The sequence below is a fragment of the Triturus cristatus genome, chromosome 10 (assembly GCF_964204655.1).
Source record: "Triturus cristatus chromosome 10, aTriCri1.1, whole genome shotgun sequence".
NCBI classification, from domain to species: Eukaryota; Metazoa; Chordata; class Amphibia; order Caudata; family Salamandridae; genus Triturus; species Triturus cristatus.
Genome location: NC_140593.1, coordinates 1129743444 through 1129765797, shown reverse-complemented (window position 1 = coordinate 1129765797; position 22354 = coordinate 1129743444). Strand labels below are relative to the sequence as shown.

General features: G+C 47.0%; 1 protein-coding gene across 8 annotated transcripts in view; it reads left to right on the top strand.

Annotated features, from left to right (window-relative positions):
• Positions 1-9799: 9799 nt before the first annotated feature.
• LOC146796718 (membrane frizzled-related protein-like) overlaps positions 9800-22354 on the top strand; it is a 78779-nt gene continuing 66224 nt past the window's right edge. For 2 of the 8 annotated variants that reach the window (XM_085629390.1, XM_085629392.1), the window contains exons 1-4: positions 9815-10035; positions 12110-12155; positions 15698-15751; positions 19497-19550. In XM_085629390.1, the coding sequence (XP_085485516.1) occupies positions 9970-10035; positions 12110-12155; positions 15698-15751; positions 19497-19550 (220 nt within the window). In that variant the 5' untranslated portion in view covers positions 9815-9969. Of the gene's footprint in view, positions 10036-12109; positions 12156-15697; positions 15752-19496; positions 19551-22354 lie in introns of all 8 variants that reach the window. The other 6 variants (XM_085629396.1, XM_085629393.1, XM_085629389.1 and 3 more) reach the window with 5 other exon arrangements.

Genomic DNA, 22354 nt, shown 5'->3' with positions numbered 1-22354 from the left:
CGTTCCACTGCCCAAGTTTGGGGGATTTAAAAAAACGAATATCAGGGCTCCATAATTTAAGCAGTCATAACCGACATTGGGAATTTACAAAGAACCAGGGTTAACTGAGGAGACACCTTTTTTCAACGTTAGCGCAAACAGATTGTTGCCTCATCAGTAGGGGGGTAGAGCGGCGGGCGGCAGTGGTTACTAGCAACGCAGATATTGCACAGCAGTGAATGTACCAGTAAAACAGGACGTAAAAGCAATTTGCTAACGCTAGCAGAAAAATTCATCAGCTATAAACTGAACAATCTGTTGCCTCATTAGCACGTGGGCAGGGGTACAGTTACCCTGGTGCTAGTCAATTTAGGTAATAAAGATAAGGGGATTGGGCGGATTCAAGGGGATTTGAGAAGTGGGTGAAGGCACGCGGGGTTAGCAGGTCAACACAATTGGCTATTGGACAAACACCCAGCTCAGCACACAGTAGTTACAATGCCCCCCAAGAGGAACCCTAAGAGAAAGGAGGGGGAGTAAGAAATTGCACAGCTGTTGAAGCTGGTGCTGGCTAAACTGAACAGGGACGTGGATAGTGAGGAGGAATTGCCTGAGAGTGCTGGGGGGGGGGGAGGCTCCTGAGTCAGACAGTGAGGATATCCCAGAGCCAGTAGCAAGGGAGCGCCCTCGTAGGGCTATTGTCCCACCCAAAGCAGCCTTCTCCCCTTTGGTGAAGAAAGCCAGGGGAAACAAGAGGAGGAGGGGGGTAAGGGAGCTATAGGGACCAGTGCCAGTTACTCCCGTGCTGCAACCGGTAATACAGCAGCCTACGGTGCCCAGAGCGCCTCCACCAGAACCATTGCCTGCACTGCCTTCTGCGCCGGTGGAACCGGGTCTGGTGGCCCCCTTACCTACGTTAACCCCGGTGCCTGTGCCAACATGGCACCGCTGGTCCCACAAGAAGCGCCCCCACGCCCAGTGGGTGGGGTGCCAGGGGAATGGCGGGATGATGTGAGCCTTATATTGGCTGAAATTAGAGGGGCTATTAAGGCCTTGACGCCGGCCACTAACACCCCAATACCCACAGTCCCAGAGAATATACCAGTAATAACAACAATACCAATGGTAGCACCGGTACCACAGGGTGAGGTACCGAAAGAAGGGACCCCGAGCGCGCCAGCTGAAGGGGGGCAGTTAGCCAACGCTAGTATATTAGCGACAGTAGCAACTCTTTTGGCACAGCTGGGGGCGCCTGTACTAGGCAGCGCAGCAGTGGCCCCATGGGCTTCACAGACAGGGACAGGCGGGGTCCTAGCCGAGTTGAGCAAGCAAGTGTCCCTCTTAGGAAAAGCGCAAGAAACAGATGCGAACACGCCTCCGCAGGCGGTGGGTCAAGCGTCCCCCGCACAACCAGCAACGGCAGTGCCCACTGCAGGTAAGGCAGTGGAATGCGCAAGTAAAGTTGTAGGTGAAGAATGTAAAGTAATGAGCGGTATGGAAACTGTTTTATCAAAGCGGGGGAAATTAGCAGCGCATGTGGCGCTGGACACAAGAGAGAAGATTTGGAAGGGTGAATTTGTGGACATTTTTTCCCTAATCAGGCCAAAGAGGAGGGAAGAAGAAAATAGAGATAAAGACAGGAAGGATGGGTTTTCCAGGGAGAGAAAACCAAGGGTGGAAGAATCGATTACCAACTTGCTATTTGGTGTCAATGTTTTCTCAATTGTAATGCTGGAGAAAAAGCCAGAGTTGGCTATACCCCTGATATGTTATGCTAACAAAATTCTAAAGGCTCAGGTCATGTAAGGGGGTGCAGCTTGGTTAGATTATGACAGATTTTAGGTCGGCTAAGGTGGAGGACCCCGACATGGGTTGGGATCAAACGGAGGTTAATGTCTGGTTAGAAAGCGTGAACAATAGGACTCCCATGAGGCAGCCCTTTCGGACCTCCCAAGGAGGCACTGGTGAGAAAAAAGGGACATTTTGGGCCTTCAACCGTAAAACGTGCACCTGGGCCCCTGGGACATGCAAGTTCAAGCACGCATGTGCCTACTGTGGCCACCCCTCCCATCCTGAGTTTAAGTGTATCAAGAAGTCCAAATAAAAAGGGAGGGACTCCAAGCCACCACCTACACAATGATTTACCTACACCGGTCAATTTAGGGAAGCTGATTTTCTGGCTAAACCAGTACCCTGACAGGAAGGCATCCAGAATTTTATACAAAGGGTTCTCTTCATGCGTCCGCATCCCGGCGCATGGAGTGCCCCCAGTAGATTATTGCAGAAACTTATTGTCAGCACGCATGCATCCAGAAGTAGTTGCGCTTAAGGTGAGCAAAGAAAAGGCGCTAGGGCGGGTGGCAGGCCCTTTAGAGACTCCGCCACTGCCAGGTTTTGTATGTTCACCCCTGGGGGTGGTGCCCAAAAAGGAGCCTGGTCACTTCAGAATGATTCACAATTTATCGGCGCCACATGGAGCATCAGTGAACGACGCCAGAGACCCGTGCCTGTGCTCTGTGACTTACTCTTCGTTCGATGCGGCTTTACAGAGGCTGCGCGATTTAGGTCCAAATGCTTTCTTAGCAAAAACCGACACTGAGTCTGCCTTTCGGCTCCTGCCAGTGCACCCGGATGACTATCATCTCCTGGGTTTCCAATTGAATTTCCAATATTACTATGACAGGTGCATGCCAATGGGCTGCGCAGTGTCATGCAAATATTTTGAGATGTTCAGCACTATGCTGCAGTGGTTGTTTGTATTAAAAACAGGGCACAATGAGATAGTGCACTACTTGGATGATTTTATGTTCATGGGCCCCCCCACTTCAGGGAGGTGCGGACAGGCTTTGAGCAAACTGGTAGCTTTGTTTGAAGAGCTGGGAGTGCCACTGGCCCCAGGTACGACGGTGGGCCCTGCTATCAGCATGTCCTTCTTGGGCATTGAGATTCATACAGTGGCAGGGGAATGCAGGTTGCCACTAGACAAGGTAAAGGCTTTTTCGCAGGCAATAGATGCTGCATTAGCAGGTCCCAAGGTCACGCTACATCAGCTTCAGGTACTAGTGGGTCAGTTGAATTTCGCATTGAGGATCATCCCGATGGGCCGCCCGTTCGAGATCAATTGCCCGGGCAATGGCGGGACTCACTCAGAAATGTCATCACGTGAGGTTACAGGCGGATGTGAAGGAAGACCTAAGGATCTGGCGTAGTTTTTTGAGGGATTTCAATGGAAAGGTAATTTGGCCTGAGCCGGCGATATCCAATTCAGAATTGGGCTTGCTCACGGACTCAGCAGGTAGCATTAGTTTTGGGGCGATATTGGGGCCTCAGAGGTGTAGAGGCGGTTGGCCGGCGGCATGGCATGAGAGTGGTCGGTCTAGGAACATAGCCTTCTTAGAGCTATTCCCAATCATAGTGGCAGTAGAAATCTGGGCAACATTCTTTAGGAACAAGACTGTAATCTTTTGGTCTGACAATATGGCAGTGGTGGAAGCCATCAATAGGCAGGGAGCAACTTGTAAGCATGTGTTGCGATTGTTGAAGCATTTGGTTTTGGCTGGTCTAAAGCTTAATCTGGTGTTCAAGGCAGCACATATCCCGGGTGTGAAAAATCAGGCTGCTGACGCTTTGTCTCGCTCCAAGTTGCAGGAGTTCAGAAAGTACCACCCTCAGGCAGACGAGCAGATGACGGTGTTCCCGACATCTTTGTGGAAGATTGGAGTCCCAGAATAGCAGGGCTGGTGGGAGCATCGTTGAGTGAACGCACTGGACTGACCTACCAGCAGCAGTTCAAAACATACAGGATGTTTGCTAGGCCTACGAGTCGGTCCCCTCTTTTTTCCACAGAGGCACTTTGCGAGTATTTAGTAGCATTAAGAAATCAGGGTAGACTGGCATCTTACGCCAGGGCTCACGTAACGGCGATAAGCTTCTTTGCGAAATTGGCAGGTCAGCAGGACCCCGGAGCAACTTTTGTGGTAAGGAGGGCTTTGTCAGGCTGGGCTAGGCTGGAAGGGGTGAAGAAAGACAAGAGGAGGCCTCTGGAGGTAAAGACGCTAAGGGACATGTTAGGGATATTACAGTCGGTATGCGTTTCCCACTATGAATGTATACTATTCTGGGCAGCCTTCTCCCTAGCTTTTTACGGGGCCTTTCGGCTGGGCGAATTAGGTGGGGCTTCAAAAAGAGATGACACAGGGGGCCTCCAGTGGCAGGACACAAGAATAGACCCAGGGGGTTTGGAGGTAGTACTAAGGAAATCCAAGACTGACCCATTGGGGAAAGGGTCCTTAATTCACTTGTCCCCAGCTCCAGGGGATGTGGCGTGCCCCGTAGCCAGTATGGAGGCATATCTGCTAGTACGGCCCAGTTGGGGGGGACAAGCCCTGTTCATACATGAGCAGGGTGAATGTTTATCTCAATTCCAGTTCAGGGCCGTGTTTCGACGGGCTCTGGACTGCCTGGGGTTGGATCCTAAGGGATATTCATCACACTCCTTTAGGATAGGGGTAGCAACGCTGGCTGCAGGTGCTGGATTACCGGCCGAGACGGTTAAGAAAGTGGGGCGCTGGTTATCATTCTGTTTTAAGCGCTATGTGCGACCTGAGTTGCTTTGAAACAAGGAGCAATGTATGGATTTGACCTCGCTGACCTTGTTTTTCTTCTCCCTCGCTATTAGTATGTCGTCGAAAGTGATTTGGGTGTTGGGACACTCGTTTGTGCGGTGCGCCACGGTCTAGCAGCGGCAGAAGCGAGTGTCGAAACCATCAGGTTTAAAAGGGACATCATTCTTATGGCGAGGCGTCGGCGGTCTGCGAATCCGGCAGTTGCGACAACTGGTTGAGGAAACACGGGAACACCAAGGACATCCGTCCCCGGATTTAATTATCCTGCACCTGGGAGGAAATGACATGGTGATGTTAGGTCGCATGGCAGTAAGGGAGGACTTACTGACCGAATTTGCCTGGCTGGGGAGAACATTCCTATGGGCCCGGATTGCGTGGTCATGCATGATCCCTCGCCGAACTTGGGTGACGGGGGTCAGATCCCGGGCCCTGAATGTGTAAGTGAGACGCCTCAACAGGAAGTTGGCCAAGCTGTGCTCAGGTCCAGGCAGCCGGTGTCATATCCCTCACAGACTAATAGCTGGAGACCGGATGTTTCACCAAGACGGCGTTCACTTATCAGACATTGGCACGGACATGTGGATCAAGGGGATCTGGTCATTCGTGCAAAATCTGTTTTTCGGTGGGGAGGGTGAAGGACCTGTGGGCCCTGGCCACCCTAGTGGCGGAAAAGGGGCCACAGAACTGTGATTTTTAGGGGTAACGGGAGGCCCGCTGGCATACTCCCAAGGCCAGTACTGAGGGGAGAGACGGCAAGCTCTCCACAGGGAGAATGGGGACACCGGCTGGAGAGGCAAGGGCGACAGGTCACACGAGCCTCCTTGGCAGCCTGGTGGCGAGGGGTGGACCCCCCGGAAATAGACGGACAAGGACCGAGGGCTGGGGGGCTCACCACCCAAGGACGCAGGTGGGTTGCGCCTTGCGTGGTTCGCAATCGTTGGGGATGCGAGCCAGGAGGCCCCTTAGTGCTGGAGGGTTTTAGGGACAAAAATAGGGTTATGAATTCTGATCGCTTGTAAATATTAAAAATGTGGTTAAGTGAATTTGTAATCTTAAAATTTATCAATGTTTATTGATTGTCATGTTTATGAATATTTTGTTGGATTAAACATGGCCTATTTTTCCCACACCTTGGACTATTGAATGGTTTGTGGGTTCACTATGGGTGGAGCGGGGTTCCACTGGGGGGTCCGGGTCCTATGCCAAGCGCGGCCCTGGGTGAGCGCGCACCTAGGACCCGTCCCCCCGTCCCCGTGACACAACCATTAGCTCCGCCAGCAGCCTAATTGGCTGCTGGCCGGTGGTAGTACTTCCGGGGCACCACGACGTGGGCCCAACTCGGACTTCCTGCAGGGGGGGGGTGGAGGTGGGGCCAGGGGGCTATTTAGGCCCCGCACTCACCTTCACTCTTCCTCTGTTCCTGATTTTCCTGCCCCTGCCCATGATATGCTGAGGACCATTGCGATCTCCCACCCACCCGTCCCTAGAAATAGGGTTTGGAGTTAGGTTAGGAGTGAGGGGGGTTTGCGGAAAAGGGGCCACAGAACTGTGATTTTCAGGGTAACGGGAGGCCCGCTGGCATACTCCCGAGGCCAGCACTGAGGGGAGAGACGGTAAGCTCTCCGCAGGGAGAATGGGGACACCGGCTGGAGAGGCAAGGGCGACAGGTCACACGAGCCTCCTTGGCAGCCTGGTGGCGAGGGGTGGGCCCCCAGGAAATAGACGGACAAGGACCGAGGGCTGGGAGGCTCACCACTCAAGGACGCAGGTGGGTTGCGCCTTGCGTAGTTCTCAATCGTTGGGGATGCGAGCCAGGAGGCCCCTTAGTGCTGGAGGGTTTTAGGGACAAAAATAGGGTTATGAATTCTGAACGCTTGTAAATATTAAAAATGTGGTTAAGTGAATTTGTAATCTTAAAATGTATTAATGTTTATTGATTGTCATGTTTATGAATATTTTGTTGGATTAAACATGGCCTATTTTTCCCACACCTTAGACTATTGAATGGTTTGTGGGTTCACTATGGGTGGAGCGGGGTTCCACTGGGGGGTCCGGGTCCTATGGCTTCAGCAGGCATGGGCTATGCCGGGCAAACACCAAAGGTTATTTTGACATATTTGGGGTGCACCTGGCACAGGTGGGCTTGAATCTGTTCTTACTGGACATGAATGAGGCCCAGGAAATTGCAGGTGGCAAGTGAGAATACAGCTGTGTTGGTGGGGGGCTCTTTAGGCGATGGAAGCCGCCTCCAGAGCTGTGGCGGAGTTACAGGGCGAGCTGGAAGCAGCTTGAGTACAGAAGGATACCTCTGCAACAGCACAATAGGGGTGCCAGAGCCAAATCCCAGGAGCCTCATGGGAGGGTCCTGGAACAATGACGTTGGCGCCCCGTTAGTCCTTCGGGCGGTTGAGGGCCTGAACAACCGGGGGCTTGCCTTGCTACGCTCCGCCCTTAAAGGGGTGTGAATAATAAGGGACCAATGTGTCACGTGATCCAGTGAGGGGATCACCCATATAAGGGTAGTGCTGATTGGGTTTTCCACAGTGCTTGGCTCAGGCGGGCAGGGCAGCATAGGTTGGTACAGCTGTCTGCCCTTGGATCGCCCGTAAGATAACCCACCATACTTGCATACTTTTGTATGGAATAAACCTGCAGCAATATTTTCTCCTAACAAAAGTTGTGCTGTGTATTTATTTATGCATGCCTACTCTGTTGTGGTGTGGGTGGGGTCTTGTGCCTATAATGGAACTATGCGTCTGCCCACGGCCCCCGCAGGGGGCCACCTAAGAGGGGGGCCCTTTTAGATCCATTTGGGCACTTCCCCCACCCCCACTCAGTACTGCGGGACTCCAGGAGGAGTCCCCTTACAGGGCGCACCAGACACGTCATTTCCAGCACGCTGTGGGGTGTGGAGGGTATTTAGGCCTCACCCCTCCATTTTGGGTCCTCTTTGTTGCCTGGCACGCTGTCTCCCACCCTACCGCATACTCGGCATGGGACAGGCAGACGAACTGCAGAGGACGTTGTAATGATTTCTTTGTCGTTGCAGGCGGAGTTACAGGGCGATCTGAAAGCAGCTTGGGTACAGAAGGATACCTCTGCAAGAGCACAATAGGGGTGCCAGAGCTAAATCCCAGGAGCCTCATGGGTGGGTCCTGGAACAATGATGCCGCCGCCCCGTTAGTCCTTCGGGCGGTTGTGGGCCTGAACAACTGGGGGCTTGCCTTGTTACGCTCCGCCCTGAAAGGGGCGTGAGTAATGAGGGACCAATGTGTCACGTGATCCAGTAAGGGGATCACCCCTATAAGGGTAGCGCTGATTGGGTTTTCCACAGTGCTTGGCTCATCAGGCGGACAGGGCAGCATAGGTTGGTACAGCTGCCTGCCCTTGGATCGCCCGTAAGATAACCCACCATACTTTTGAATGAAATAAACCTGCAGCAATATTTTCTCCAAACAAAAGTTGTGTTGTGTATTTATTCATGCATGCCTACTCTGTTGTGGTGTGGGTGGGGTCTTGTGCCTATAATGGAACTACTGGCTTTACAGCACAGAAGTAAACGATTCCCCCCTGGGCCTTGGGGGTCTTTCTTGGTCATACTGTAACCTCGAAAGGGGCCCTGCAGCTGCTGCTGTGAGTTTAAAATATCCGAAATATTCAATTGTCATTATTATGACTCGGCCTACGTAAGCAGCTTTTTAACCCCCTAATTAATAAATATTAAGCTATTTTGAATTGGAAAAGGCCGGCGCCTTTTGTTGACATCGCCTCTGCCCTGGAGGGATGGTAAAACACACACGCACACACTCTGAGGGGCGGCATCTCCGGGGCCTTATCTGAGCCAGATAAATGGAGAGCAGAAATGTGTGATTCACCTCGATATGGAGGGTCACAAAAACCCAAGGAAGACCCCTGTGAGGGCAAAGCTTCGATGTCGATGATGAACTTTAGGGAGTGGTAGTCTTAACCCTAAGGTATCAATAGCGCTTTACCTGGGCACCAGCGCCTTACAGACAGACACATGCATTTTTAGGCACGGGGAGATTAAGGGGCATATGTATCAACATCTCCATTTGCGATTCTCAAATAGCGATTTTTAAAGAATTGCTATTTGAGAATTGCAAAACGGGATGTATTTAAAAAAATCGCAAAACTTTAGCGATTTCTTAAAATTCCTTAATTGCGATTAGCAAATTGCAAAATCGCAATTAAGGAATACCTTCCCATTCATTTCTATGGGCCAGGAGACCCATAGGAATGAATGGGAAGTAATTCTCAAATTGCGATTCGCAATTAGCTAATCGCAATTTGAGAATAATTTCAAAGGTGCAAGGGTGTCAAGATGACACCCTGATGCACCCCTGAAATTAGCATGTGTGGTAATATGGCGCACATACATGCCCTAAGGGCATGTATTGCGCCACGTGGCACTTTGTAAAATTTAAAAAAGTGCATTGTAAGAAAAAAATCGCAAATTAACACCAACTTGTAGTTGGTGGTAATTTGTGATTTCTTAAGGATTATTCGCAATACTTTGGTGCATCTTACATTTCATTTAAGAAATCGCAATTTGCGATTTCTTAAATGCTTACGCAAACTTAAGAAATCGCTAAATTAGCGATTCCTTAAATTTGCGTTGAGGATTTGCCTCATACATCCCATTTTGCTAATTTTTAATCGCAAACGCTGTTTTTTGCGATTCGCAGCGTTGCGATTAAAAATTCGGTTGATACATATGCCCCTAAGTGATTTGCAGAGAACCTCGCCAGATTTTTTGTGTGTAAATTACACCCTTAACAAGTCGGGTGCTAAGAAGGGGCCAGTAGAGAATGTTTGCAGCTGTGATTAGATTTCTGGGGGTAGTAAGCGCTTTATACATGCCATTACAATTCAGTATAACCCAACAAACTCGTATATTAGTGATCACACTTCCTTTACTAGTCAGGAGAGGTGGAGACCGCCGGACACAAGACTTTTTTAAACAACGGGTAAGTGATTTTAGACGAATAAACACACCTTGCGTGAAGCAATTCATAAAAAGCTGGAGTTTCCCAATCGATGGCTCATCTATTAAACAGAGGAAATTCACGTGTGAACGTGTCTCCCCTGAGGGTCATTGGGAGTTTTCTTTTCCCAGAGCGTGTGTGAACGGAGTCCTTGCACTTTCTTGCAAGCTCGCCAGCCCCCGCTGCTAATTTCCATACATGTGTGCCCTGGGCAGACGGCGTTGCACGAATGACAGAGTATAAAGGGCTTAAACCGAGGGTGGTGCCACACGGTCGACCACTCCTGCGCCACGAAGCATCGCCCACCCTGCCTCGCACGCGGCACCAGAGCTCCTGCCGTCTCGGAACCTTCTGCCACCATGCACGCCCTGGCACTGATGGGGCTGCTGGCACTCGGTGCCACCGGCTGGGCTCTCCCTGCGCTGGTAAGTCTTGCTTGAGCGGGAAGAGCGCGCGCTCCTGATGTCTGTCACTTCATATTCCTGAATGATTTTGAAAGCAACCAGAGGCAGAATTACTGTGTTACAAAGAATACAAAGGATTTTGCACAAACAGTTATTTAAGTACCTACCTCTAGCCCTTTTTGAACCTCAAAAATACACAAAGGTACTGCAAATATTGGTGCAAAAATGTAACCTGGAAATGTGGCTCAAAAATGTGCATGACTTATGCAATCTGCGTCATTTGGATGGTGGATCGAAAGAGGAGTGCGTGCCATGCTCAAAGCAGGGATATTTTAAATACACCCACACCCGTTTGTTGATGGAGATTTTGTAGCACTGCCTCGATTTAACCCCTTCTGCTCAGGTTTCATATTGAATAACCCCCCAAAGAACCCGCCCGTTGCAAGTGGTGGAGTACAAGTTTATAAAACGCCTGTTGAGGATTCCTAGCAGTGCTGCCACCTCATTTTCTCATCGAGAAGTGGGGATGGAATATATAGAAGATCCCATGGGCGCTGCCCCCTTGCTTCTGTGGGCCAAGGCGCTGCCCCCTTGCTTCTGTGGGCCAAGGTGCTGCCCCCTTGCTTCTGTGGGCCAAGGCGCTGCCCCCTTGCTTCTGTGGGCCAAAGTGCTGCCCCCTTGCTTCTGTGGGCCAAGGCACTGCCCCCTTGCTTCTGTGGGCCAAGGCGCTGCCCCCTTGCTTCTGTGGGCCAAGGCGCTGCCCCCTTGCTTCTGTGGGCCAAGGCGCTGCCCCCTTGCTTCTGTGGGCCAAGGCACTGCCCCCTTGCTTCTGTGGGCCAAGGCGCTGCCCCCTTGCTTCTGTGGGCCAAGGCGCTGCCCCCTTGCTTCTGTGGGCCAAGGCGCTGCCCCCTTGCTTCTGTGGGCCAAGGCGCTGCCCCCTTGCTTCTGTGGGCCAAGGCGCTGCCCCCTTGCTTCTGTGGGCCAAGGCGCTGCCCCCTTGCTTCTGTGGGCCAAGGCGCTGCCCCCTTGCTTCTGTGGGCCAAGGCGCTGCCCCCTTGCTTCTGTGGGCCAAGGCGCTGCCCCCTTGCTTCTGTGGGCCAAGGCGCTGCCCCCTTGCTTCTGTGGGCCAAGATCTGGGCCTCAGAAGAGTTACAGGTTTCAGGGCAGATCATCGAAGACTGTATTAACTTGGACAAGTCTTTGCGGGTCCCTTGGCTTTGGTTTGTGAGGGATCGGTTATTCCAGGTCGGGCTGGGTGAGTACTTTGATACCCCGTCAAGCATCCCCACGAATGCGAAGGGCAAAATTAAAGAGGAGCATGGTGTCTGGGCCAAAATGCGCCATTTACCATTGGAGGCACCTGGCCCCAGTTGCCCTTTCATGCGTAAACGGCAGTATTACCTTTCCTTTCCTACGAACAGCCAGTTGCGTTTTCGTTTCACAAGATTCCGTCTTAGCACGCGGCACTTTCTGGTAGGGTTCCCTAAACAATCCGGGTGGACAGACAACCTTACTCTTTGCCCATGCGACAATAGTACTACCCAGAGTACTTTGCATTTTATTCTTTTTTGTGCACTTTACAAAGATCCCAGGAGCAGATTTTTGGTGCACATGTTAAAGAACATTCACCCATGTACATATTTAGAGGGCTTCAGACATTTGCAATCATTGACTCAGCCTGTTATTTGTACTGCAGTATGGCATTTTATTAAATCAGCAATGGGCATTAGGAAACTATATGAAGTACAGTAATTAAGGGGGAATGAGGAAATGAATCATGTTAATAGGAACTAAACTCGACGTTCACTACTTCATCTATGTACAATCGTGTTTTTTAGCTTGACCATATGAACTTTTATCTCTTTTATAATATTTTTAAAGGACAAAAGAATGTATTTTAAACTTGAATTGTGTATTTTAAACTTGGACTGTCTTTTTGGTTGAAACTTTTATGGCCGTGTGCCGAATAAAGTTAATTTGATGATGAATAACCCCCCAGCAGTGCTGCATTTAGGATCAGCCTGCAGTAAGATTTTAGTTTCTTAAAATAGGCTTTCTTTCCAAGTGATGATTTTTTAATGTGTTATTTCCCCAGAACCCTCTTTTGAAGAGAAAACAAAGAGTGGAGCGGGACCTGGAAGGTGAGCATCGTGTGCCCGGGATACAGGGTGTGGTGGATCTCTGCAGAGTTTTAACATTCTTTGCATCAGATACCCACTGAGGGCAACTATTTAATCTCCTGTGTATTGATCAGCTGTCTGCTACTATTATAACACTGGCACATTTGCCAGCTATGGTGATTTCTTTTTTAATCTCTCATTATTCTTTCACAAGGCTCATGATTTTTCCACAGCTTGTGAGTTCATCATGTCACAGGACTTTTTCATCAATTTCTTCTCATGATGCTTATAAATAGTCTATTGATTTTAAGAGGTCTCTTGACTATTTTCTGAAGAAGGGATACCTTGTGGACAGTGCAAGGAGGGATGGCAGTGAATGTAACATACTTTATTTACAATTCAATCATACATACTGTTGTTCCATACTTTGAAGAGACACCGGTAAGGATGTATGTTCCCCCAGAATGGGATGCTGTCCTTGGGGCGGGAGGAGAGAAGAGACAGAGAAGCAGAGCACTCCATTGATCGATGCACTTGGTCACTGCTCCGCTGAGCATCTTTCAAAAAGGAGAACAACTCCCTCTAGTGTACTCCACACTTCTTGAAGGTGATGACTACATGGGGACAGCTCATGTATGGCCAGAGTTAAGCAAAGGACAGATGCCATGCCAAAATGGAGCAGCATCATGTCCATATTGGATATTGTACGTTTACTGCATAAAATGGCCGCTTCTCTATCCTTGCACTGAAACGGAAGCACTTTGTTAACGTAAGGTTATCAGATGGATTAAGCTCTCTCCAACGCAATAGTCCATTTTCTGGGATATAAACCCCAGTAGTTTTCATCTGGTAGTGCTATAGCACATTTACAGCAATATGTAATAGGTCCATTTGTAGTGCAGAAAGATTCCCACGGTCCAGCATACACCAGCGGAAATATCTATTGCACATCATCTGCAGCTTACATGGGGAATATCTGTTCCCAGTCCAGCCCCCACTGACCCGTCTCCTCTTTATTCTAACCAGTCCATTTAGCATTTTTCTGTTTTTTCTTTTTTGAAAATGCAATGTATCTGAGTGATGATTAAATGCATCTACTTTGTGCCCAGGGACATTCTAGCTGGTTGCATCATTCCAGTGCATTGGGAATCAATGCTTTGCTCGTGGTCAGCAGCTGGTAAGGGTGAGATTAGCTAGGATTGCATCCCTGTCCTCACTGTGGCCTTTCGATCACTATTAGAATATCCCTGGTCAGACCCAGGGTGTGTGCTGTGGTTCGGCACCTGAATGTACTGAAGTCCTTCCCGCCTGGGGTGCCCCTAAAGTGCAGAGTGGGGAGGTTTGTAGTGAAAAGGAGAGTGATTCTCACTAATGGGCCAGACTCGAGAACATACATGTTTTACTTTACAATGTAGGCTTACATTTAAAGTATGTACGAAATCTCCAGCTGTTTCATAGGTCTGTCTCCCCAATTAAGTGGTCTTGGTTTATTACACAATTCTTCTGCCCACTCAAACCCTATTAAGCGAAAACTTCCATCTTTAAACGAGCACTGGCAAAGGCAGATGGCCTACCTTCTCAGACCGCTTTCAGATGCCTGTGCCTCGCTGCACCCTCAGATGCCCACTTGCAGCTTCACATGCTCAGGCACAGCCTTAGGGGTCCAGGTAGGACATCACATGATCATATGTTATGATCAGATGCCGGACATAGCAGGCTATGCACAACCACAGCATCCGGTGTTCGTATACAATTCCATAGGTCCATGCACAGCCACAGGAGCCCTGGCACAGCATTACATGCTCAGGTATTGTAGTTACAGATCCGGTGTAACCATCATACAAACACACATGCCCGAGAATTACTGCTATTTTATGCCTGAGGCAGCCTTACATAACCAGGGGCGAAAGCACATGACTAGACATGGCACTTTGTGCATCAACACATTCTCCCTTTATTATATGCTCCCTCCCTTGCCAAGGGACCGTCATTGTATGCCCTGTGCAGCATCACATGACATGGAAATGAACTGTCATTGTATAGGCAGGCGCTCCCTCCTATGTTAACACACACACACTCACTCGTGTGCACACACACACATGCCCATCTACTGGGAATATGCCAGATAAATATAATCTCGCCTCTAGATGCTGACAACATATGCCAGGTGGAGTCTCGCAATCCCCATGGCGCCACCATATTCTGGGTGCAGCCGCATAATATACTGTGTCTTAGCCTCACATGCCCACATGCTGGCATTGTTTGCAAGGCTCAGATATGCAAAGAAACAGCCATTATATGCTACCTGCAGCCTCATATAGCCACCATCTTATATCAGCCTCAGTCTACAGCAGTCCATGTTATACCATCTCATCCGCCCATGTAAAATTGCCACATACTCATGTTTCAGTAATCATGTTAGCTGCAGTCCCATTGGACCACGTCCTTCCATCATATCTCTGATACTTCCTCATTGGCCCAGCATCATCGTCATGTGACTGACTCAGCTTAATAGGTTCAGGTATAGCTCCTGGTCCACTCTCTTACTTAAAAGGCATCCTGATTGATAGACAGGCCAAATCCCTCTCTACCAATCAGGAACAGAGTAGGCAAGGGCTAAGACCCCACACTCTTAGAGTCTTTCACTGCAAAAAGCGTGACAGAAGAGCAGAGATGACAGGCCGGGGGCTCAATGTTGACGTATCTCTGCTTCATTGTCCTTTCCTAACCAAAGAATTCGAATCTAACTGACAAAACACCAGCCCTACACCAGCGCTCCCAGCCACCAGGTCACCAAACCTAAAATGCTAAAATGGTGGCTGGGTTAGCGCGCAAATGCATTATAAACCCTTTGGGCTACAATTTACAAAATTGGGCTACAAATCCCTCAAAATGGCCGCTCCGGCCACTCCCCCCCCCCCTCCCCCTCCCCCCTCCCAACCTGCCCGGGGGGCAGACCTCGCTGTGCTCGGCTGCCCCCCAAGCTCCCATTCTACTCTGAGCAGGAAGCACAGTGGAAGAAGGGATCTTTGTGAGGAGGGCGGGACAGTGAGTGTGCATTGAGGGCAAGGACCCTCCCCTTTAGCACAACTTGGGCCTTCACCTGTACTAGGATTTTGCCAGCACAAACACCCGTAGAAATAACTCCCAGGACAAAGCCACTCAAGCAAAAAGGTGCATTGCGACCCCTTCAGAAATGCATTTGTACTAAAATAGCCCCCCTGGTAGGATAACAACAAGGGTTATTCTTTTCACAACTTACAATCAATACTAGCATCCCAATATGTAGACTCACATTTAATCGTCTCACCTTCCATGCACTTTCTCACTGATAGAAACAGTGCTCACAATGAAACTAAATGCCAAACATGTGAGTAAATCACAAATATACACACTGTGGTAAAAGGGTTCGCCGTTTTATGCCAAATATTTGAATAAATCACAGATATACACATTGAGGTAAAAGGGTACAACACTTTATGTGTCTTCCAATCAGGCACACCTGCAAGCTCTTTACTCTGCACAGTAAACATGTCATATTTATGCTGTGTTCCTTTTTGCAGGCGGGGTCCCACTGAAGAGAATCTTCGACCCTATAATTGAAGCCAAAAAGGATGGTGAGTTTTGGGAATGAGTAACTTGAGTTGCTGGTGTTGGGGCAATAGGTATTGGGGCAGTCGCAATTGGTCTGGGCCTGTCTGTGCTGTTGCAATTTGTGGTATTTGTACCGCAACAGTCATAATTGAAGCAGCAACACCAGGCGCCAGGGCTGGACTGAGGACCCAAATTAGCCCTGGCAAATTTTGTCAGACCAGCCCAAATACGGTGCATATCGAGCACAGCAGGTGAGCCTGACCACTACAAGTGGGAATTGGGGGGTTTTCCCCTGGAAAATATAGCAAAAATGGTGGATTCTACAACCCACTTTTCATTATATATTCAATTGTGTTCGTTTTTAAAGCATAGTAAATGATGAGCTTACAGTGCACCAGAATACAACAATCTTTATGGGGCTCTTCAATGATTCTCTCACTATCACCCTCCAGCAGTGCCTCTCATCTCTCCATATCCCCTCTCTCAGCATTTAATTCATTTGTTTTATAGCACCTCTCTTACCAGTGTAGGGTGTCGGAGCATTTTACATCACACACACACACACACATACAGAGACAATTAATCCTACGTGTGTAAATCAATGTTTAGAAAATGTTGCATAAGACAAAGAGGACTACAAGGTGTACATCAAGATCTCCTCTATCAAAGAGATAAGGACAATGAACCTAGCTCTCGAAAAGACAGTCCAATGGCTATCAACCAACTTCCTCAAGCTAAACTCTCAAAAAGCAGAGTTTCTCCTAATCTCCCCCCCTAAGAACTCCACTGAGACAAAGGAATGGATCAAAATTATCACTGCGTTGAATTGCACGCCAACTGTAGTAGACTCCTCCTTATCACTAGGTATCACTCTGGACAAGACCCTTAACATGCAAAATCACGTCAACTTATTGACTAAAAATGCCCGCTTCCACCTCAGCTATCTCAGAAAAATGAAACCTTTTCTCGAGATTTCCGACCTCAAAACTGCAGTCCAGTCCTTAGTTATTTCAAGGCTTGAATACGGATGTACCACCCTCGCTGGGCTTCCCAAAGTCTCAACCGCCCCTCTAAAAGCCTGTCTCAATGCCGCAGCAAGACTCATAACAGGTTCTTGGAAATTTGACCACATATCGCCACATCTGAAAGCACTCAACTGGCTACCCTACGAAGCCCGAATCCACCTAAAAATGGCTTGCATCTCACACAAGGTGTTACACCACAACACCCCCAGTACCTAGCCAAAAACGTACCTTATCTGGAGGAAACAGACATTCAAGGAGCGCAAACAATCTACTTCTGACACCCTCACGTTTCAAAAAGTCTAAAACTTCCAACAGAGCATTCTCCTGGGCAGCGCCAAGAATATGGAACTCACTTCCACCATACATCAGAAAAATCTCCTCTACGCCTCTCTTCAAAAAGGAAGCAAAATTATACCTTATGAGCAAATTCCTACCTTAAATCCGCACAACCACGACCCCTGATCTACAACCCCTAAATAACTCTACTCTCGGGTTTCCTGACCGTGAAGTGAAGACCTACACAAACTTGAACTGTCTTTTAATGCTCAGAACATTTCTTCCCACTGCTGCCACGGGAAGTGAAAACCTATACAAACTTTGAATGGTTTTACTGCTCAGAACAAGTCCTCTCAATGTTGTTACTCCTTGTTACTTTCAGACTATGTTTCTTTGTATGCAATGTACCCCTTTGAATGTGTTCACCATTTGCCTTATGTAAAGGCTCTGATACCCTAGCTTGGGTCTGGTTCGCGCTCTATAAAACTATAAAAATAAAATAATTAAATAAAAATAAATAGTATTCACATGTCATCCATACTGGTAGGCATTTTTAAGAGTGCTTGGTCTGTGGAAGTACATTCGCGGGATTCAGAACGTAACACATTGGTAAGAGTTGACTCTACTAATAAGAATTTATTTCTACCCAAACAAACCCTTTTTAAGCAAAATTAGGATAATGACGCTCCGGGGAAAAAAAAAACACACTAACCTAGATTACGTTTGTAACTAATGAACTGTACAATAACAAAAGGATCTCTGTGACAAAAGCAGTAATCCACTGAGCTATACACATAAAATACTGTTCTGATATTTGTCTCTTTCCCTGTCTCATGCTACCTTCTCCCAAATATTCAGTGCTTGGTATTGGGTGGGTTTAGGTGGTGGCTTCATGTCGTACAGCTTCTCCTTCAACCTTCACTTCTAATTTCAAAGGCACCATATCTAGGACAACTCAGTGGCCCATCCTTTGCAGTAATCTTGCACCATTGACGAAGCCACAGACATGTATGTAATCCCAATTCTGTCGTCATATAATGTGCAGGTTTACCCTGGGGAGGCTCTTCCTCACCTTTCCATATCGAAATTGTAACATCACCTCTCGCAAAATTATTAAGTCCTTTAAAGCACTTCATGATCTTTACAACGTTCAACAATAACCAATTTAATAAAAGAATCCAAATTCAATGTTTTGATTTTGTTCCCTAAATGTCAAATCTCCTTCTCCAATCCTCTCACAGTTTATATCTTTGAAGACTTATTAACCATTATCAATGCAGTATTCACACAACACCTGACCTATCACAGTGTGGTATTCTGTGTCATCATCAACCAATCACAGTACAACACTACACCAACCAACGAATTCCAGCGCAGCTCACGATGAAGTATGATCTCTCTCCTTCAGCAGTTCACCCTCCTTTACAATTTCTCTCGTACACACAATTATACAACTTTAAATAAATGAAATTAAACAATCTTTTCCTGCTTCACTAAAGAAAATCAAAGCAATTCAAGAATGGGAATATTAAGGTTTTTACACCTTCTGACTTTTTCCATAAAAAAAGATTTTCACATTCGCAAGTGAAATCTAGACCAGCGGGAAATCACTCTAATCAATGTAGCGTCACCCTTTGCACAATCAGGTTCTGCCAAAATCATTCAATATTAATACAAAGACAACAGATTATTATAATCCCTATCTCAATTGTGTAGTCGACGGTACGTCATAGTCTACACCACAAACATTCAGCAGACAAGAAAACTATAAAGTGCATTCTACACTTTTCTCTTAAGTTCAATATCGATATCCCGGGATCTTAGGCTACGCCGAGCCTGATAACTCTTTAACTTCCCAACAAAAAAATATATAATTTAATCAAATCATTGAATTTACATTCCCGAAATCACTTCTCAGTAACAGAACAAATAATCACAAATCATGACGCATCACTCTATTAATACTCAAACAAAATAGCAACCGCCTTTAACACAACTTGGGCCTCCACCTGCACTATGATTTTGTCAGCACAACCACACGTAGAAGTAACTCCCACAAATAAGCCACTCAAGCAAAAAGGTGCAATGCTACCCCTTAAGAAATGCATTTGTACTAAAATAGCCCCTCTGGTAGGATAACAACAAGGTTCATTCTTTTCACAACTTACAATCGATACTAGCAATCCAATATGTAGACTCACATTTAATCGTCTCACCTTCCATGCACTTTCTCACTGATAGAAACAGTGCTCACAATGAAACTAAATGCCAAACATGTGAGTAAATCACAAATATACACACAGTGGTGAAAGGGTTCGCCGTTTTATGCCAAATATTTGAGTAAATCACAGATATACACATTGAGGTAAAAGGGTACAGCACTTTATGTGTCTTCCAATCAGGCACACCTGCAAGCTCTTTACTCTGCACAGTAAACATGTCATATTTATGCTGTTTCTTTTTGCAGGCGGGGTACCACTGAAGAGAATCTTCGACCCTATAATTGAAGCCAGAATGGTTGGTGAGTTTTTGGAACGAGTGATTTGAGTTGCTGGTGTTGGGGCAATAGGTATTGGGGCAGTCGCAATTGGTCTGGGCCTGTCTGTGCTGTTGCAATTTGTGGTATTTGTACCGCAACAGTCATAATTGAAGCAGCAACACCAGGAGTCAGGGCTGGACTGGGAACCCAAAGCAGCCCTGGCAAATTTTGTCAGACCAGCCCAACTACGGTGCATAGCGAGCACAGCAGGTGAGCCTGACCACTACAAGTGGGAATTGGGGGGTTTTCCCCTGAAAAATATAGCAAAAATGGTGGATTCTACAACCCACTGTTCATTATATATTCAATTGTGTTCGTTTTTAAAGCATAGTAAATGATGAGCTTACAGTGCACCAGAATACAACAATCTTTATGGGGCTCTTCAATGATTCTCTCACTATCACCCTCCAGCAGTGCCTCTCATCTCTCCATATCCCCTCTCTCAGCATTTAATTCATTTGTTTTATAGCACCTCTCTTACCAGTGTAGGGTGTCGGAGCATTTTACATTACACACACACACACACATACAGAGACAATTAATCCTACGTGTGTAAATCAATGTTTAGAAAATGTTGCATAAGACAAAGAGGACTACAAGGTGTACATCAAGATCTCCTCTATCAAAGAGATAAGGACAATTAACCTAGCTCTCGAAAAGACAGTCCAATGGCTATCAACCAACTTCCTCAAGCTAAACTCTCAAAAAACAGAGTTTCTCCTAATCTCCCCCCCCAAGAACTCCACTGAGACAAAGGAATGGATCAAAATTATCACTGCGTTGAATTGCACGCCAACTGTAGTAGACTCCTCCTTATCATGAGGTATCACTCTGGACAAGATCCTTAACATGCAAAATCACATCAACTTATTGACTAAAAATGCCCGCTTCCACCTCAGCTATCTCAGAAAAATGAAACCTTTTCTCGAGATTTCCGACCTCAAAACTGCAGTCCAGTCCTTAGTTATTTCAAGGCTTGAATACGGATGTACCACCCTCGCTGGGCTTCCCAAAGTCTCAACCGCCCCTCTAAAAGCCTGTCTCAATGCCGCAGCAAGACTCATAACAGGTTCTTGGAAATTTGACCACATATCGCCACATCTGAAAGCACTCAACTGGCTACCCTACGAAGCCCGAATCCACCTAAAAATGGCTTGCATCACACACAAGGTGTTACACCACAACACCCCCAGTACCTAGCCAAAAACGTACCTTATCTGGAGGAAACAGACATTCAAGGAGCGCAAACAATCTACTTCTGAAACCCTCACGTTTCAAAAAGTCTAAAACTTCCAACAGAGCATTCTCCTGGGCAGCGCCAAGAATATGGAACTCACTTCCACCATACATCAGAAAAATCTCCTCTATGCCTCTCTTCAAAAAGGAAGCAAAATTATACCTTATGAGCAAATTCCTACCTTAAATCCGCACAACCACGACCCCTGATCTACAACCCCTAAATAACTCTACTCTTGGGTTTCCTGACCGTGAAGTGAAGACCTACACAAACTTAAACTGTCTTTTAATGCTCAGAACATTTCTTCCCACTGCTGCCACGGGAAGTGAAAACCTATACAAACTTTGAATGGTTTTACTGCTCAGAACAAGTCCTCTCAATGTTGTTACTCCTTGTTACTTTCAGACTATGTTTCTTTGTATGCAATGTACCCCTTTGAATGTGTTCACCATTTGCCTTATGTAAAGGCTCTGATACCCTAGCTTGGGTCTGGTTCGCGCTCTATAAAACTATAAAAATAAAATAATTAAATAAAAATAAATAGTATTCACATGTCATCCATACTGGTAGGCATTTTTAAGAGTGCTTGGTCTGTGGAAGTACATACGCGGGATTCAGAACGTAACACATTGGTAAGAGTTGACTCTACTAATAAGAATTTATTTCTACCCAAACAAACCCTTTTTAAGCAAAATTAGGATAATGACGCTCCGGGGAAAAAAAAAACACACTAACCTAGATTACGTTTGTAACTAATGAACTGTACAATAACAAAAGGATCTCTGTGACAAAAGCAGTAATCCACTGAGCTATACACATAAAATACTGTTCTGATATTTGTCTCTTTCCCTGTCTCATGCTACCTTCTCCCAAATATTCAGTGCTTGGTATTGGGTGGGTTTAGGTGGTGGCTTCATGTCGTACAGCTTCTCCTTCAACCTTCACTTCTAATTTCAAAGGCACCATATCTAGGACAACTCAGTGGCCCATCCTTTGCAGTAATCTTGCACCATTGACGAAGCCACAGACATGTATGTAATCCCAATTCTGTCGTCATATAATGTGCAGGTTTACCCTGGGGAGGCTCTTCCTCACCTTTCCATATCGAAATTGTAACATCACCTCTCGCAAAATTATTAAGTCCTTTAAAGCACTTCATGATCTTTACAACGTTCAACAATAACCAATTTAATAAAAGAATCCAAATTCAATGTTTTGATTTTGTTCCCTAAATGTCAAATCTCCTTCTCCAATCCTCTCACAGTTTATATCTTTGAAGACTTATTAACCATTATCAATGCAGTATTCACACAACACCTGACCTATCACAGTGTGGTATTCTGTGTCATCATCAACCAATCACAGTACAACACTACACCAACCAACGAATTCCAGCGCAGCTCACGATGAAGTATGATCTCTCTCCTTCAGCAGTTCACCCTCCTTTACAATTTCTCTCGTACACACAATTCTACAACTTTAAATAAATGAAATTAAACAATCTTTTCCTGCTTCACTAAAGAAAATCAAAGCAATTCAAGAATGGGAA